Source organism: Rhopalosiphum padi, chromosome 1, assembly GCF_020882245.1.
Source record: "Rhopalosiphum padi isolate XX-2018 chromosome 1, ASM2088224v1, whole genome shotgun sequence".
NCBI lineage: Eukaryota > Metazoa > Arthropoda > Insecta > Hemiptera > Aphididae > Rhopalosiphum > Rhopalosiphum padi.
Window position 1 is genome coordinate 55,486,349 of NC_083597.1, and position 20,678 is coordinate 55,507,026.

Genomic DNA, 20,678 nt, shown 5'->3' on the forward strand with positions numbered 1-20,678 from the left:
TAGTGTGCTTTTAGTTTTAATATTAGAGTGACCTATTATCAAACTTTTAGGCAAGAACATTATCTGTTCTTTCGTTAATTTTTTACGATATTTTAATTTTTAAGTGAATTATGAGCATTTTAAAATATTTAAAATTGTCATACTCACAACTCACCTAAAAATTAAAATATCGTAAAAAACCAACGAAAGAACACAGATAATGTTCTTGCCTAAAATGTTGATAATAAGTCAATTCACTCTAATATTAAAACTAAAAGTACACTATTGAAACTGGCAAACGAAAATGTACTATGTCGTACGTGTGTAAGATGGAGACAACACACGCGGGTGAGACGTCCTCTAAATAAATATGAATTTCATGTATAACCAATACATATATTATATACTTACCTACATTTACATATTTAGTTTATCAAAAATAGTAAAATTCATTTTAAAAATACATAACTTTGAAAGGAAAAATCTATAGCTACATTGTTAACTATTAATAAATTAAACAGTTAACAATATTTCTATTTCTAATGAAAAAATAAAAAATAAAGACAATACAGAATATGAATTCTAATTATTAGAAGTGCAATGTATATCATGGTATAATATATTTTATGTGATTGTTACTAAAAAACCAAAATACGTTTATATCAGCAGTGCATTGTTTACAATAATGTATTGTTTACAACACTATGTCTCCATATCACTTAAAACTGTAAACTAATAATATAGGTATATTCAAATAATATGATAATCTACCTACATAACATTCAACATGATTAAATGCAAAATTAGGCGTACTCTTAGCATATCGGACGTTCAATAAATTTAGAGTACAACTTAAATTGTACCTACCTACTGGAATAGCATCATTTCTGATACAAAACAAACCGACACCAGAACGGGCTACGCTAATATTGAATAGTATTGATAACTCTAGCTCTATTATGTAATATACGTTTATTCGGAACGTCGAATCGGACGTGAAAACGAGCTATTCCAAACGACGGATTTAAGTATTAAGTATATATGTATATAAGTACATGTAACGCCCCAAATGAAAAATTGCAACAGTCATTTGGGTCGATCGAATACAAACACTTTAAACATTTACACACACTAGAATGAGTATATATATACTTGAACCAAGTGTATATTAAAGGTTACGCGAGGTATACGTTCAATAGTCTGTTGCCACAGGAATCTCAATAAAACTCAATGACTGATGCTGTATATACGATGAATACCTACACTCACACCGTTAAATATATGTAGTATATATACAGGGTGGTTAAATAAATATATGCTCACCCCTCTACCTCAATTTTTCTTTTAGTATAGAATTCATTCAAATTAATTTTTTTGGAATTTGTAAGTATACTTTATGATCATTTTTTCAATTTCTTGTAAGTTTTTCATACGACTTAAGCATTGCCCCAGGGTAATACAAACTTCTGTTTTTTAAATGAGAACTTCTCTTGGTTTTATTGTAAATTATTTAGTGGGTATTTTTTTTTTTTAATTTTGCGATGTATCTAATTCAAAATCGAACATACTCGTATAATTTCTCGGTTATTAAAATATTTATACTTAAGATATTATTCCTTAAAAGCGATTTAATAAATTTTATATTAAATCTACTATTTATTATATTTAGACGATTTTTAAAGATTATAAATGTGTATAAATTAATATTATACTAATTTAGGTACAAAAATCGTACTATTAATATGTTTGATTGTACACTTAATATATATTAATATTAATCACGAATATTTTCAAATAACCATAGCCCTTATATATCTTCAAACCTACTATCACGGACCTGATATTTAGTAAACAAAATTAAATATCTCAAAACATAATCGTTCAAATTTTTTATTTTGATACGTCAAGATTTTCTACTGTAAATAATTTGCAGTATAAAATAGGATTATCGTTCAAAAAACAAAAATTAACGTCTTCACATGAAACTATTTTTAAGTAGTACCTACATAAAAATCTTGAGAACTTAAAAAATTGTCTTAAAAATCCCAAAAATCGGATTTTAAATAACTGAAACTTTGAAGAAAGTAGAGAGTGAATTACTTATATTATATATATATATATATATATATATATATAATATGTGTACATACATAGACAAGCATCTATATGGTTTTCACTCGTTTTCTACTCTCCGATTCCCCCGAGTTCACCCGTTATACCGTGAGTTAATGGAGTTTTCATTTCATTTCGTCTGTCATGCTATATTGTGCATGTATATTACGTATACACATATCATATTATATTATTGTACAGGTAATCTGGGAGAATCATACGGGGTGGACTCAACCGGGTGCACACTAGTTGCGTTCAAAACTAAGTCTTTCTGTACTTACTCCAAACGTTTAATTTACGTTTATTAGCGCGAATTAATAATATACAAATGGAAATAATCGGATTAAAATTGTCGAAGAACAAACGCGTGGTTTACCTACACGGGTGCCGGCACAATCATTTATGAAATTATTTTTATAACTACCTATGATATCGTATTAATAATTATAGATATACTTAATTATATTAAACATCATTGAGTAGTAAAATAAAAAAAGGTTTCAATAAAAATAAATAAATAAAATTAAGATGGACAATACCACTCGTAAGTTGTAATAGCTACAGTAACAGTCGTTACCTTATAAAAAAAAATGCAACGTAAGTAAAATTTTTATTTACCAAAAAATAGATAATAAATCAATTATTATTATTATTTAAATAATACATACATTTCTGTTAAAAATTGTACTTAATTCAACATAAATTAATTAACTATATTTCAACGATTATTTGTAAAGAGGATAGAAAAAAATGTATCACAGCAGAAATAGTGATTACCTACGCGCAAATATGAAAACCGTACACATGTAGAATGAAGAGAGAATTTTAAATATTAATTAAAGTTAGGAATGTGAACAAACAACCACTTATACAAGTATCTACCGTAAAAATGTATAAAATCCCGAAGATATTTTAAGAGAGTGAGTCATGAATCATGATCACCAAGATAGTAAAGAAAATGGTAGTTACAATTTATGAGCTTTTATATGATTATAAAAGAACTAAGGTTGCTATATAATTTAATGATTCAGTGTTATTATATGAGCGATAAAAAAAATGGCAAGCCATAAATGGTGTATGAAATAAGAGACTAAATAATTAAAATCGACACTCAAACATTGTAGACTAATATAATCGAAGTGTGTACCCATTCATAGGTTTAGTGATATTCGCGAATACTCTAAAATAAATTTAAGATAAAATTAGCCTTAAATCTGAATAAAGAAATTGTTTAACATCATAATAAATAAAATAATATTTTTTAATTAACTTGTTATTTCTAGTCATAACGTAAATGGCAAATATATATCATAACGTGTATGATACTAACAAATAGTGTATAAATATTCATCAGGTGTCATGTTGTAGAATTATAATTATGTTATACTAACTAAAACACTTTAGGATAGGATAGTAGGTATGAACAAAACATTTAATACGGTTTTTTTTTTAATAATAATAATAATAAATATGAGAGAATGGGATAAAATGAATTATTAAAATTAAAAAAATATTTAGTGATAAAGTAATAAAAATTAATATTTCCTGTGTGTATTATAATTGATAAAAATAATAATAAACTATATATTTATCTGGGTAGATTTATTAAAACAAGAATTTCTCAGAATAATTTAATATATAGTAAAGCACCTATCTGGCTATATATAGGTACAATGAAATATAATGCATTATGTATATTTATATTTTTTATTTTATTTATTTATTTTTTTTTTTTTGAAAAACTTGTTCGCTGTTTAGTACATAAGAAAAACTGGCATTTGGCAGATATCGGTCACGGTTGTTTACTTACGACTATACGCGCAGACTAAACGATAAAATTATATTGGTGCGTTATGAATTATGATAGATTCTACTGCTACACATGTCAGCAAAAAAGAAAATATAAAAAAAAGGATATATCTTAGAAACAGCTTTAGTGACTGTGCAGAGGTTTTTATCATAGCAATTGAATATTCAATTATTTATTTATTTATAAAAATGTGTACCTATACTTTTTAAATTTGTTTCGATAAAATCATTTGAAATTAAAATTTTTAATAAAAAATAAAATATGTAATATGTATTATTATTAATTTTTTTCCTGTAATAGCAGTATAATAAATTTTATTTCTAAAACATACCTAACTAAGTATAAAAATGTTAAAATATGCAAATATTTCCATATTTATGCGAGACATATAATATGTATGAAACTAAAAATTGGTTTTATATTACATAATGGTTCAATAATTCAAAGAATATATGAAATATAAAGCAAGAAGGGAAAAACGACACGATTAAAAATTGACCCAAATCCTAAATTATAAACATACTTAAAATTTAGTTAGGGAAATCCTTTGGTAGTTCAAAAAGGGACAGTATCCCAATTCCCAAGCATACAATATTGCAAATATATGGGAAACAACTAAGCCGATTAGAGTGATATTTTAAATAAATGGCAAGACTGAAAGGATGGCAAAATATCTATACAAAAAGTCAAAGCGTTTGTAATACAATCTTAAATTAAAGTTTAATACTATTAATATCCTCCTTTGGAAATTAGACTTTACTTCAAAAGCGTTAATTTCGAAATAATATACTTTAAAATATTTGTGATATAAATCAATGACGAAAAATGTATTATGCAACTATGATTAAACTGTGAGAATTTTAAATATTTTCAAACTTTTAAAATGTCACTCCCATATTATAATACTTATAATACCTATTTAATTCATATTAAATCAACTACTTAGGAATAAATAAAATATTATACCTATTAATAAAACACGATAATAAAAATATATAATATAAATAAATATTATATTGTATCTAAATATCTTAATCATTATAGTTATTGCATAAATTAAATTAATACATTTGTATTTACCCATTTTCCGTTTACAGCTTTCATTGAACCCAATAGCAGTTTTAACTCCTTCACAGTTATACTGAAACTAGCAAGTACCCCAAGCATGTCAATTAACAGATCTGAAAAATATTATTAAACAAATGATTAGAAAATATAAAATTATAATAATATATAACGTATTAAAATTGTATAATATAAATACAATGGATATATTATAAAATATATAATAATTATTAGGAAGTGTCAACTTTAAGAGATGGGTTTTTATTATTTTTATTATTATCATTTCATTAATTAACTTATTAATTTATTGGCATTAAAACAATTGCTGTAAGTAAAACATAATAATTAATGTATATACATTTTTAATTTAGGTAGTTATTAAAGTAAAATGTATGTATCCAGAACGTTTTATATTTAAAAGCATGTTATTGCTACATATTTAAAATCACAAACTTCATTGACCCAGCAATAAAACTGTAATTTATATATATAATTAATGTTCTGCGACACAAACGTAAAGTATCATTATTCATTTAGCATATTTTGTCAATCCAAAATATAGAACAGATAGGTTTACATTCAGCATTGTAAGCGGCTAATTTACAATATCCATTAAAATAATGAACACAATCATGTTTATCTTGTTATTAAATGATTATCGATAGTTTGACAAGATTAATAAGTTTCCAAACTATATTTTACATATTCAGTTAATAGTTAATCAGTATATGAGTGATACTTTATAATAAAATATATATAATATTCTAAAATATGCCTATTAAGTATATATAACTGTAAGAATAGTGCATTATAAAATACAAATTACGTTCAAAATTCACTGGATATCAAATATAAACTACTTATAATAAAACATTATTGTTATAATTATCATAAAATAAATATATTCTAGTCAACACTAAAATATAGAAAGTCCTAAGTAAATACATGTAAATGTCTCTCAAATGTTTATTGTAAAACTATTACAAATTTCTTTCAAAAAAATTACTCGAAATTTTTATTTTTGAATTCTGTAAATTCATGAACTAGGTAAAATCTGTAAATAGAAATCACTCTCAAAGTTGAATATTAAAGTACATTTTATACTTCTAAATGTGATGAAAGGCATAAAAAAAAAAATTCGTACACAATTGTTAAACCAATTCTACCTCCGTTAATAATTTAAAAATCTATTTGTGTAACAGAGACAAATCATTAGAAACACAGACATAAATATATTGAAAATATTAATAACACATATAGAATTTCTTTGGTTGTTCTATAAAGACTTATTGTATTCTTTGTAGATTTGTAGAACTATTATTGAAAGACTCTTAACGAACCGTATTAATTTGAAGGAGGGTAAAATGTATATTATATAACTGTATATATTGTCGTATATAATATACATTGATTCAAATAACACATAATTATATAACGTATTAACGTATAATTTTTTAATACTTTTCATTTTTAGTTATTTATGTAAAATATTAATGGAAAATGTATAAGACTGATCGCCTAGGCCCTAGATTCTATAGGGAGTATGCTATATAATATATTTGGAAGGGTTTAAATAACCAAACTTAAGTTTGTTGTATTGTTTGTTTGTTTGTATAATATTAAATGCAATAAAAAAATGTTTCGATCATTTACTTAGGATATTTACACTAATAGACACAATAAGGGTAATTGTGTAGAGATGAATTAGACATAAAATATCAAGTTATAGGTAAGTATACCTTAGATATTATCACAAGTATTCATATTATGCATCTAATGCGATACAGTGGTCAAATAAGTCAACTCCGGCAGTATCACGGCATATTGTTTTTCATTAAACAATGGATATTACGCATTTATTTTTGGAATTTTCAATTTTGTAATAATTCAAAAATTATAAATAGTAAAATATGAAAAATAACCACTATTATTTAAATTAACATATTTTATCCATAATTATACAATTTAAAAACATTTACATTAATTTTAATGTTTTCATAGGCTACTAAAATCTAAGACCATTTTTCCATATTAATAATATCTATATAATATGTTTTTAGGAAAAATTAGTTCAAAATACCGTAATACTTAAAGTGATTTAAATAAATTTTTTTTCAAAATAGTATCCGTTATACGTGTTTTACGAGACACACATCGTCAGTTCGGCTCAGAATCGTTTTTCATATTCAATGGTTAATAAGTAATGATGGATTCAAATTTAATACATACATTGCATATGACTTACTCAGTGATGAGGTATCCTCGTAACTTAGTGTACAGCTAACTGCAACGCGATTATACAGTTTTTTTTTTTTAATTTAATTTATTACATTTAAACTTGAGAGGTATTTTATTATTATAAAAGCCATTTCTGGTAAATTTAATTAAGTGGTGCACAAAGTCATACTAATCGAAAACTTGGGTCCTCATTCTAGGCAAATTCTAATACAGATTACACATTTCTATTTGAAAGTCAAAACATATTATTATTTAACTATGACCGGTGGAACTATTTTCAGAAATTATTTAAGTGTGTAAATACACGGAATAAAAATCATCATAATAAAATTATCCAACCCAATTAAAGCAGATCAACAACTACGACCGATAACGTGATTGCAGCGTGGCCGATTTTATATTTGCACAATGGTTTTTAACAGATATCAGATTCCGTGTCGCGTACTCGCGTACACGTTTCGTAAGCCGTTTTTGAGCGGATTTGTGAACACGAATGGTCATTCTTATTCATCAATATATAATAGTGCGAATTATTGTTTTATTTAACAAAGTTTTAGTAAGCAGTGTATTAGTGCAAACCGTGTCCAATACAGCGTCGTGTATGGCCGATATACGAATAATTTTCTTTTATTATTAAAATAGTATAGATAATTTAATGTATATAGGTATATTATGATATGATATTAAATTATTACAATAAAATATATCCACATAATTTAATAAATAAACTATAATTTATATACATATTATAATATATATATTATATTATTGTAAATATATGTAAGTACATTGTAATACGCAATACGCATAATTCTTGTGTTTGCTATTACACATTTAATGAAATCATCGTCGTAAGGATGATAAAATAATGATATTATGAATTAATACGGACCGCGGTATTGCGGAGACATCTGAAACCATTGTTACATGTTTGTATTTTTTTACTATTTTCGTTAACTTATAAGTTATAACTATTTATACATTTATTATTACTATTATTATTTATTTATATTAAAATGTATCAAAACATAACATTAAATTTTAGAAGCACATTAAAGCACAGTAATGAAATTGTTGGATATAAATTTAAAAGTAAATTGTATTATTATATAGTATATTATTTATTATACTCGAGTTATTGCAACTTTTTTTTCTCGTGTTGATGTTTTCTCTTATCCTCATTAACATGAAATTTATGGAACGGTTATTCGAAAGGAAATCGCGAAGAGGATGCGGTCTGACTAAGTATTTTATTGGGGGTCCACGTACTTAAACATTTTAAGAACAATTGTTGTGTACACGTTATTATGCATATACGTCCTGCATACACGTAAAAGCGTGTACTTACCTACATAGTATATACTATTTCAAATCAGACGATCGAGAACAAATGATATCGTTCACGGCGTTGGATACCATATTATACAAATTCGACCGAGTGGATTATTATTGTACACAATATATATTATTATAATGTAGTCTGTGCGCGCGCGAAAGCTGCACAGCGCTTCGTGTGTACCAACACGCAGCGAGCATTAAACCGGAATCCCCGTAAGAGAAACGGCTTTGACGAGGAACACGGCGCACCTATATAATAATATAATAAGACCATTGATTGACTAACTATATAATATGGATATAATATGACAGAATATACACGACAGAGACATCGTGGTTGATTTACGGATGTTCAAATAATATTATGCATAACTATACGCGGAACAAAATGTTTGCTCAACGTTTCAAAAAATAGATAGGTAGACATCTTAATAATATACAACAAAAAACGGTATTCGTACGAACGTACCGATGATACATACAGTGTTTAAACTTCGTCACTAGTTTGAATTAATAATGCTGTGAAACGTGGAAAATCGATAGATAAACTCAAACGTTAAATAAATACTATTTATGGGGGCCAAAGAAATAAATATTATATTTAGAGTACGGCGTGGAATAAATTGATGTTATTTTTCTAATTTGAACGTAATTTGATAATTCGTGTAAATAAAATAAATACACATATGCATATACCAATACACAATAATATAGACACACGCATGCTGACTATTATATTTGTTTATTAAATTTGCACATCAAAATGTTATCATAATCGTTACATAAAAGCACATTCGAAAAACAGTTTAGGCACCTACCTCCTACCAATAATGTTTGGATAAATGAGAACCAAATTGAAAAACAAAAATGTTTAATAACGCTGAATGTCGTTTAAACTAAATTAAATTGTTTCCCGTGTAAAAAATATAAATTTACTGTACGTGTACACGAAAATACGGGTTTAGCGTAATGAGTAAAATAATATTATTCAAAATGTATTGTCATTCGGAAGGCGGCATACGTAACGAGTGTATTATGCTTCTGGCGAATCATTCGTTAAGTTTACTTTCGAAAGCCCTTTGTAGAATTTGGTGTTTTTAATGTTATTCACAAATATTATAATGTACGAACAAACGGAATGCTAGGGACAATAAATTGTTATCTTAAGTAATGATACGAATGGTTTTTCGTCAATTTGAGGTCCTGCAGCGAACGAGAATACATTATTTAAAAATCAATACTTACTGAAAACATAATTGTAATGATTTGTTATTATTGGTTGCGAACACAGAGGGAAGAGTACAATTTACATATTAGAAAAAAAGTGTAAGTGGTTATTTTTAAACTGTATATTAGGTGTGGGATGGGTTACAATTATGAGTGTGTTAAATTTGAATTCAATGATATACCATTGTACACGAAAAACGATGATGAGCGGAAATTCTACATCACTAAGTACATTTCATCATATATTTTTTGATATGGATATTAAAGTTATTAATTTTACTTTTTGTATTACGGTAAGTTGATACATTTTTTTCTTGGTTAAGACAATAATGATAATATAGTAATAGTATTTAAGTATTATAATAATATGCATTTATTCCATATTATAAAAATATATAAAACTCAAAATGCAATAATATATATCTGTTATTGCTGTAAACCAGTAAAAATAGACTAATATATCTATTAATATACCTATCTTAAAATAAATCAACAATTTTATTGTGTATAATAAAATTCATATACGTAACAGTTTTAATTTCCACGTATAATTGCTTTAAATTATAACAACATGATTAACACTGTTATTTATTGCTTAAATACGTAATTTCGTCCAAATTAAAACCTTTAAATATTTTTAAAACTTCATGGTTTCATTATTAAAAAAATGTAAATTTAAAATTTTTTTCTCATGCCTTTGAACATTTTATATCACAGAAATCATTATATAACCATTTTGGAAAAATGTCAAGTATTTATTGTAATTTTTTTTTTTTTAATACGATAAAATTTTAAAAAATGTTTATTTTATGGGTGAATATTGAATGTCATAAACATTTTAACTTGAAATTCTCATAAAAAAGTAATTTGGTTTTTCGGTAGAATTTTTTTCACACATAGATTGAACACATTTTAAAGAATTATATTAAATTTTTAAATCTTAGGTATAGAAATACATTTTTTTATGCATTCTAACAAAAGAATGAATTTATTTTCGAAATTTTTATGAATACTGTTAACATTCTAACTTTGAACTTTATAAAAAAATATTGTGACTGCAGATTTTTGATATTTTTTAATTGAAAAATAAAAAATGTATGAGGAGCTTTGTATTGAAATGTCAGGCATATACAATTTTTAAATAGAAAATGATAATATAAATATTTGGTGAAAATTTCAAGTTTTTATGGTGTTTGTTTTCTAGTTATATCAAACAATCAAAATTGATTTTATCAAAAATTGGATTTGCGTAAAAATTTAGGCTTATCTTTAATTTTTTGTTTTTTCCCCAATTATAAAATTAAGTGCAAGGAATTTTCTTATTTTGAAAATCGATGCATTTTATTGACAACTTATCCGTGTACTTGTACCAAAACAAAAAAAAAAAAAATACATCATAATAAAATCAATACATTTATATTTCGCTTATAGTATCTAAAAAGTAAAAATGTCTATACTTCATAATTATTAGCTGTTTTTTTAAATCGAATTCGAGGATTGTTTAAACTAGAATTTGAAACCATTTCCGTCTGAATGTTTAACTATTATTATTTAAAATAAATATTTTTTTGAAAACAAATCATTTTGTACTATGATACATTATACGACAAAATATAATTAAATGTTTATAAAAATAAAAATAAAAACATTCGAAAAGTTATATTAATAAATCGAAAATATTGAAACAACACTATGGAAAAAAAATAGGCGTGTATTAAACGATACTATATATTTTTAAAGCTTGACGAGCAATAATGGCACGATCGAGCCATACAATAAAATATAGTGTTTATATTGCAAACTAAACGACGACACTTATACCTAGATGATATAAATAAATATATATATTTATATATATAAAGCTATTTAGTATTCGCGTTATATATCGTTGAACATTATTACCTGCTACGACGGTGTCGGCACGCGCTAGTCTGTTTACGACCAACTCAATTAGTCCGACGTCGGTGCACGCTTGCAGATTTCGAACGGATTTTCTCAGGATGGCAATGAAAACGCTCCATATTTCGGCCTGAAAAACGTAATTTAACAACCAAATTAATCTAATTAATATATTCTATAACAGCATTATTAGGTATATACAGTTTTTATAGGTTATATTATTTTTTTCTAAAAAGAAATAATTGTACTGCGACGGATGCTACTTAGGAACACGCGTGCCGTAAATAATAATATAGTAAGACATTTTTCTAGAAAGGTTTAATCAGCGAAATGGGAACGTCGTCGTATACAGTGGCTTTTATACGAGTGGAACGCGCTCGCATACATACAAAAAAACATACATATGAGCACATATACATACAAACAAACATACATATGAGCACATATACATACATACATACATACATACATACATACATACATACATACATACATACATACATACATACATACATACATACATACATACATACATACATACATACATACATTCATACATAACTACATACATACATACATACATATATACATACATACATACATATATACATACATACATACATACATACATACATACATACATACATACATACATGCATGCATACATATACGAATAATACACGACGAAGACGTTATACAAATGTAATGTGGGATTTTTTTAAGGAGACTGGAGGATATACATATTTGAAGAAATATCTATTCATTTTTATCTTTACGTTTTTATTCATACAAATTCATGTGAGGGTTTCGGTCGATTACTGTTTTCAATATTTTCCCCGCCATTCTACGGTCGTTTTGCTCAATATGTAAATAACAATATATATACGCACGGGTTTTTTTTATAGTTCAATATAAATACATATATATGTATAAAAAGGGTGATAGAAAGGGAAAGAAAAAAGTGAGCGGTGGAAGTTAGGGTGAAAAAATATTAATTTCGAGCTTTGTGCTCGTATAAGCAAAAAAAAAAATACAAAATACTGGCCAAGGCTTAAAAGTACACACACTCATACAGACGTACACGCCCGCGCGCGAGCACACACACAAACACACATACAAACACACTCATACAAACACACACATACAAACGCGCACGCTAGAACTCGTATGGAAATGTGTGAACTTTTGCACAGCAACCTTTTCTCATTTAAATAATATGATCTGCATCCGGTGGCGGTCCTTTCCGGAGCAACGCGACTTGTTCAGAAATCCGCACATCCGATTAAAACAACACCTGTCCCTGTTTAACGGGCGTGATTTTGAATAATTGTTTTTGAGAGCATTTTGGCAGCGGAGATGTATATATATATAATACATATATTTATATGTATACTTTATATAGGTATACATACGTGTACACCCACAGATAACGCGTATGCATCATACCGATTAAAACTTTTCACTTAGAGCGTTTAATTTGTATAGTATATAATTATATTCATCCGCGGTTTCTTTATATCTTTAGGAAGTAGTAATACGAAATCACACGACATTTGTAGCTACTTGGTAAGTAGGCATATGTGCGAGAAGTATAGGATTTAGTTACTTTTATAGTAAAATTTAATTTAACAGCGGCAGTGGTTGTATGGATTGTAGGCGTTTTTAATAAAATACGCACAAAAACGGTATTTTTTCAACCCCCCCCCCCCGCATTTTTAGAAAAATGAGAATGTGTGTTTGAATAATTGTCAACCGTTAGTTTCGTATATGTAAGGTATAGATATAATACCTAAATTGCGGACCAGAATGAATAATTATCCTGTTTTTTTTTTTATTTACCTAATGATAATTTAGGTGCATATATATACGAAGTAGTTACATACTATACATACTGTTGTGAATAATGTACATATATTGTGCAGTAGTGTTTGTACGCGAGTGTACACATTTTAACACTCATATTATTATATTATACATGTGTGCGTGTTTTGTCTATATACCTACCTACACCTATATTATTGTATGCGGTTGGTTATTTTTATTGTTGTAGGATAACTGGAAATAACTAAGCAAATAAAAGTACGTACGTCCATTATCCCATAACGTTCAACAAAGTCCAAAACTGTTGTTGCAACATAGGTAACGTATTATATACGTATACACGAACGGTAGGGTAGATAATTTTCAATTATAACGTTGGTAAGTACACAATGAACGTAAACTAATAAAGTATAATATTTACATTTTTAAATGTAAATTTGTATCCTTCTATAATAGTTTCACGTAAATCTGATGGGAGTTTTTTCCTCATTACCTATATAGTTAAGCCACATATTGTATAAATAAATTGTGATCGTATCGATTGTTTTCTTTATGCATAACTATATTGTCGCAATTTCTTTTTTTAAATTTACTTCCCAGAATAATATAACGTCTTATTTACTTAAAGGTGTACAATTTTACTCTTGGTGTTATACTATAAATACAATCAAATATTAAATATATGGACCTATTTATACAACATGAACAATTTGAACGGTTTATACCCACGCATATAAAATGTGTAACCTCGAATAAACATTTTTTTTTTTTTTAACTTTAATCGAATTCACTACCGAAAGAGTAATTTAAATCAATCATGTTTTGTCTGCGCGATAAAACAAAATGTAAAAATGTAATTATTTAATTTTATAGGATATATATAGGTACATATATAATATACTATATATATATTATGTACATAATACGTGCACTCGCGTTGCGTATACCCCCATATAGTTTGGAATTTTTGTCAGCATTGTAAACAGACATGGAAACTTTACATGACTCTGCCCTTGAACAAAAAAAAAAAAGTAACATAAAAAATGGTTTAAGCACCGCGGGATCCCTGAAAATATTATACATTGCGTTGTATTACGTCACATGATATATGTACATAGTACATTCAATATTTATTCACTATTGAACAAATAAATGTACATTTTGTTGAAAAAAAAACATCTTTATAAAAATCCCGTGCAGCATATTGAGTGTTTCTGCGAATTAAACACCGTGTATTAATATAGTTTAATATGAATATAATGTGTAAGACGAACGTTGTGTTCTTTCGAAGATCAAACAATTAGTAGGTATGTAATAACGCTACGCATCATTCGGTATTTTTTGGATTGCAGTAAGTGTTAAAATAGGTGTATTATAGTGATGTTAAATTCTATTCGGGTTGTACAAATCATAAAGTATAATATGATAAATTATGAAAAATAATACATGAAAGTTTCTGAAAATATTGAAATATTATAATATGCAAAGATAGAAAAAATATTTTTAAACATTCATTTATAATATTATTAGTATTTTTTATTCGTGAAATGTTTGTTTACAATTTATGTAATTTAAAACATGGAATTTTGTTTAAGTAAATTCCGTTAGTCCAACAGACAGAGTTAAAAGAGAAAAAGACAAAAAATATGAAACAATACTGTAAGAAAATCATTTCAAAAAAAAAATATCATTATTTGAGAATATATCCATCTCGGTGAACTTTGATCTCCTTCAAAACCATAACAACGTGGAATACTAGGAAAATATAAAAAAGGTTTATGATGAAATTAAATATTGAATGGACAATACAAAGAACAAATGTTTTAAATTTATTTAGCAACATATATTACAAATTAATGAAAATTGTATCGACAAAACCTATCTATTTAATAATGTTACAATAAATATTTAAAAATGACTTGTATCACCATAACAATATAAGAATTTTAATTATTATCAGAAACTCGCAAGCTTCGTTTTTATAAAAAAAAAAAATAAAAAACAATAACTTTAATTCATCTGTGTATAGAGTAATGTGAACATTTTGTAGGCAGTATAGTGTTTTCAAGTTTAACAGATTTTAAATGGGGTCGTTTTTATGTAGTGAGTTTGGTGTGCATAATATGCAACGTGAACTTAAAATACAAATTATTTTCAATAGTGACGAACACGTTGATGAGACGAGGTAGTGATACAAAGCCGTATTTTGAATAAAGATAAAAGGCTCTTTGTTTGCACTTTGTTTTTTTTTTTATGAATACGGAATCATTTACGAAAAAAAAATATGAAATGAAAACACAATTGTATTTTTTTTTCTTGTATACACTACAGCTCCATTATTGGAGACATACGAGTACGGTATTCGCTTACGAATTTCGAATAAATTAAAATAGTTTTCGTAAATGAAAATAAAAATTCAGTATGATGTCATCCAGCGAATAAGTCCCGATAAAAAACGCTGGCGTAACATAAATCAAATCAGAAGGGAGTGATTGATTTTTTACATCATATTATTCATATTATAATAATAATAATAATAAAATAGTATTGAAATAAGGCTTATAAGATATTTGATTTCTCCATTAATTGAATGTACCTAAACGTTATCGAAACCCTAATGTCGTGATAGACGGTACAAGTATTAAACTTTTATGATTGCCAATGTATTTACTAGGTACGCATTAGTCATGTAAAATGCAATAATGTAATATAATTTATTACAAAATAATAATTATTATTACAACGTAAGCACGATGTGCATGCTAAAAAAATGTACCGAATGCGTATTTCACAATTCCATACCAGGCTTAGCACCAGAAATACTCATAAAACACTGAACGTAAATTAATTAATCGTCCAAACGGTCTTGAGTGACGCATAACCCTGATTAACCTCAGCCCGAATAAAATATCGGTTTAATACTAGATTAGTCGTACTCAAAAATATTTTACGTTTCTTAATTTTTTTTTAAATTCAATGTTATATTATACAGTACAGCAACCTATAAAAAGCTGGTTATAAACTTACAACATTATTACATTCACAAAATGCGTTATATGGGTCTATAACAAATATTACTTTACTATCCAACTATTTGTATTGTATATTTTAAAGTTTCGTGTACATAATCCAAGAACTATATGAGAGCTTTTTCCTACATGCGTTACAGTTTGTAAACAAGTTATCTACGGTGTGCTTAATGTGTTGCACTTGTAATTTAAATAATAATTTAAAGGGTTGAAGTAGATCTAATTTATTGTCATAAATAACATTTAAAACTACGGTTGGTACATATAGTTATTCAATTTCAATTAATTTTACACTGACATTAACAATAATAATTATTGAAATAGAAAATATTTTATATAAATGGTGTCACATATACCAAACGGTTTAAATTGTATGTAATACAATTTGAAATGCGTCGGTGGCACACAGAGAGTCAACATATTAAAATATAAATAAGTTTTTAATATGTTTAATATGTACCTACATAAATATATTACGTATACAATGCAATATAACAATATTGTTATTTTGTATTACGAATTGTGTACATACTGTATTATTATTTTTTATCATGTGAAGACAACAACAGTATGTAATTTATTTTTAAATCCACGTATCCCTCCTGCCCATTTCGTTTATAGGGATAATATACAAAATGGAAAAATGATAAATGTTAAGAGATGTCAACGAGAATAGCTATCAAGGTTTATTGTTACAAATTGTATTTCTCTATTTTATATATTATTATTAACCATCCTTGAGTGGACGGAACAAAACCACTTGAATCTTAAAATAGTTATTTTATTTTTTTCATTTCCATTTCAATAATAGAGCATATAACTATAACGTCAATACCCGAAGAAAACATCAGATATACTCTAAGATAAAATCTAAAAAAAAAATAAATACTGTAACATTCGTTACACACTATAAATATAATATATCTATTAAACAATAAACACACTATATGATTGACTAATAAAAAATATACACACTAACAACTTTTTACACATCCGAATCAATATATTTAAATGACATACGGCGGGCAATTCGTCATTAACCATCAACACGAGCGAACTTGGCAATAAATTTATTAACAGCTGTCTTCCAAAACAGTAAAGTATTATTTTAAACATAATAATTATCGAAGATTTATAAACCGAACGTGTCTTATTATTGATAGAAAACTAATACACAGTGCTCTAACCCCCGGCTATGGAAAACATCTGGATAGCTAATATCGTAACAAGGTTCCCCCGACCATATAACAGTACAATTCGTAAAAAAAAATATGTTTTTGCATACAAAAATGTACGTATTTCTTAAGTAATGAATCACAACGGTTACATTCAAAACGAATTTAGTGATATATGTACTATATAATATATACTATATCTGTACAATTATAATGTGAATGCTGACACTCACCAGCGTATATGCCTAAACGATAAAACAAACATTTAATGAATGCTAATAAAATTGTCTATAGACAGTCATATACCGGTGAATGGTTGATATTCATAAACCATATTTTCCATTTGGTGAATATTGACAGCGATTGAAGCATGATATTTATAATGCACTCATAATACAAAGTCATATCAATCATTATCACGCACACAGGATAACTACTGATTTTAAAAACATTCAAGCTAACGTTCAATGCAAGTAACTTTTAAAATTAACATACATCATACTCTTATTATGTATCAACAAACAGAGCATCAAAACGTTTTTTTATGATGTCGAAACCAAAATAAATCAAATCAAATCAATAAATTAATAAAAAAACCGATTACCGTTTTACAAAATATATTATTAAATATATTATGTAATTTAAAATTAATAATAAATAAATGTAATAAAGGTAAAGGAAAAAATAACTAGTTACAGATGACTTTATTAAAAATAATGTTTGTGCCTTTTTTTTATACGCTCTGCCATAATATATCATCATTCAAATGAAAATTTCAGCTTTATTTTTTTTAACCTTATATACAAGAACAATTCAAAGTTGATTAACATGTTAACCATAATTTATATTTTTCGGAATATTTTATTATTGTTTATTCATTTTATACTAAATATACTTATTAATATGTAATTATTTTATGTTCAATGTCATAGATGTTTATTTATTTTTTTTTTTTTTATAACTTGTAAAACTTAAATCAAAAAATTAAAAAACGTTTGAATGTAAAATAACATTAAATATTAAAATGGTACAACATTTAAATACTCGAAAACGTAAAAACGCAATATATTTTTTATAATTTAAGTCAGCAGTCATTCACTGCTGTAACGACTTACAAATTACTGACACGTAAATTATGTCACATTCAACAAATTTGATTAGATTAATAAAACATAGAAACTTTGATTACGAGCGTATTATTATTTGTATAGACAATAGTCGAGTTTAGATCACAAATTATAGACTAACAGCAGTTAACTCTATATTTTTTAACATATCCTTGTAAAGCGATTTACTACAGGTATAAAACCTACATCTTAAATTATATACTAATCAGTAGGTAATCATAATAAAATTCAACATCATAATTGAATTATTACACTCCCTCTTATATGATCCATAAAATCGACCTCAAAAATTGCAGGGTTAGTCAGGTAATAATATATTGTTATTATTGTTTCAACATTGTAAAAATCTATGTTAACATTGTTATATCGTGTTCAATTGTGGTAGTTTGAACGCAAGCCATAAGTTAATAGGACTCGTAAAATGTATATAAGTCCAACAACCCGGTTCACAAAATCGATCGTATAGTGGGAATAACCAACAAACTACTACTCGACTGTATAGGTTAAGGTATGAAAATATCGATAATTAATCGATTTAAAAGATAGGTGTTGCACAACTCAATAATGTATTATATAACAACTTACTCAAAGTAAATTAAGTATTAAACACGACCGACATACATAAAGAACATAATATACCTAATTATCATCCGATAAATAATTAACGCATTCTTCACATGGTATGTCACCAATTGATCATTCTTCAATTTCCAAGAAGAACGAATTAAATAATTAAAGCACGAATCCTATAGTTCAACTAAAAGCTTAATACATTTTTTTTTATTATTATTATATGATAGCATTTTCCCATGAGTTTTGTCTTTTATTTTTTTAAGTATTTTCTTTATTTTATTTCTTTAATTAATCTTTAGGAGTCGTTTACGAGTGACAATTTAATAGTAAATTTGGCGCGTTTACGTAAATAACTTAAAGGGCTCTTTTTTTCTCACGATTTTCCTGTTGAAGAGGGCAAAACTTTGTTCCACTTCGAATAAAGTTTCTACAGAACGCCTGTTTTATGATAAAAACCAATTAATAATTTTCTGATCGTATTGTTCCTCTAAGGCTTTCATGAAAATTGAAATAAACTTAGAACAATTGTACGTTAACAGCCAGAACCGACAAATTCTTTGGTGTTGACAAATATTGTATTAGTTAATCGAATCATCGAAACCATAAAAAAATTAATTTAATATAATGTATTAGTAGTAGTATTAGTATAAAATATGAAATTAATATTATTAAAATCTAATAAACATTAATTTATTTTCTATAAAGGCACAACAAATAACTACAATATTTTTAAAATCAAAAATTGTTTAAAAAATATAATAAAAAAGGTTTAGAAAATAAAATTCAATAAACAGAATTAAGAAGAATTAAAAATATTAAGAGTTTTTTTTCTTGCTTTGTTAAAATTTATGTTACCCATAAGTAAACAAATGCGCTAAACTTAATAATTAACTTTTAGTTGAATTTTTGGAAGACAGACAATAAACATTTATTTCTATAACCTGCAAAAGTAGTGGTGTTAATTTTTACTAATCAAATTAAACTTGTGTGATGCGAAGATTATTCATTAAACAAAGGATAAATTTTACTACAACGTAGAAAATATAATTCACACGCAAATGTTCAAATATGTTGTGGAGTATTTAATGAGTAAGTTGTCTTGTTCAATTTTAAAACTATTATTAAAACAACAAAATAGATACCACGCAGTGATTTATTTATTTACAGTAAAATAAGGTATATAAAAATTCACAAATATCGGTAATCAGTATTCGTAAAATTTTGGTAACTGCCATGTAGGTTTAGTCGCATGAATAAAATATCGAACAGTTGATTCACAGTTAGG

The 20,678-nt window shown here is 26.3% G+C and overlaps 1 protein-coding gene across 3 annotated transcripts in view; it reads right to left on the reverse strand.

Moving 5' to 3' along the window:
* The window catches only part of LOC132917474 (neurobeachin), a 225,672-nt gene that overhangs the window by 90,530 nt on the left and 114,464 nt on the right, over window positions 1–20,678 (reverse strand). For all 3 annotated transcript variants that reach the window (XM_060978226.1, XM_060978225.1, XM_060978224.1), the window contains 2 exons: window positions 11,672–11,798; window positions 4,982–5,082 (listed from right to left, as the gene is read on the reverse strand). In XM_060978226.1, coding sequence (XP_060834209.1) covers window positions 4,982–5,082; window positions 11,672–11,798 — 228 coding nt within the window. The remainder of the gene's footprint in view (window positions 1–4,981; window positions 5,083–11,671; window positions 11,799–20,678) is intronic.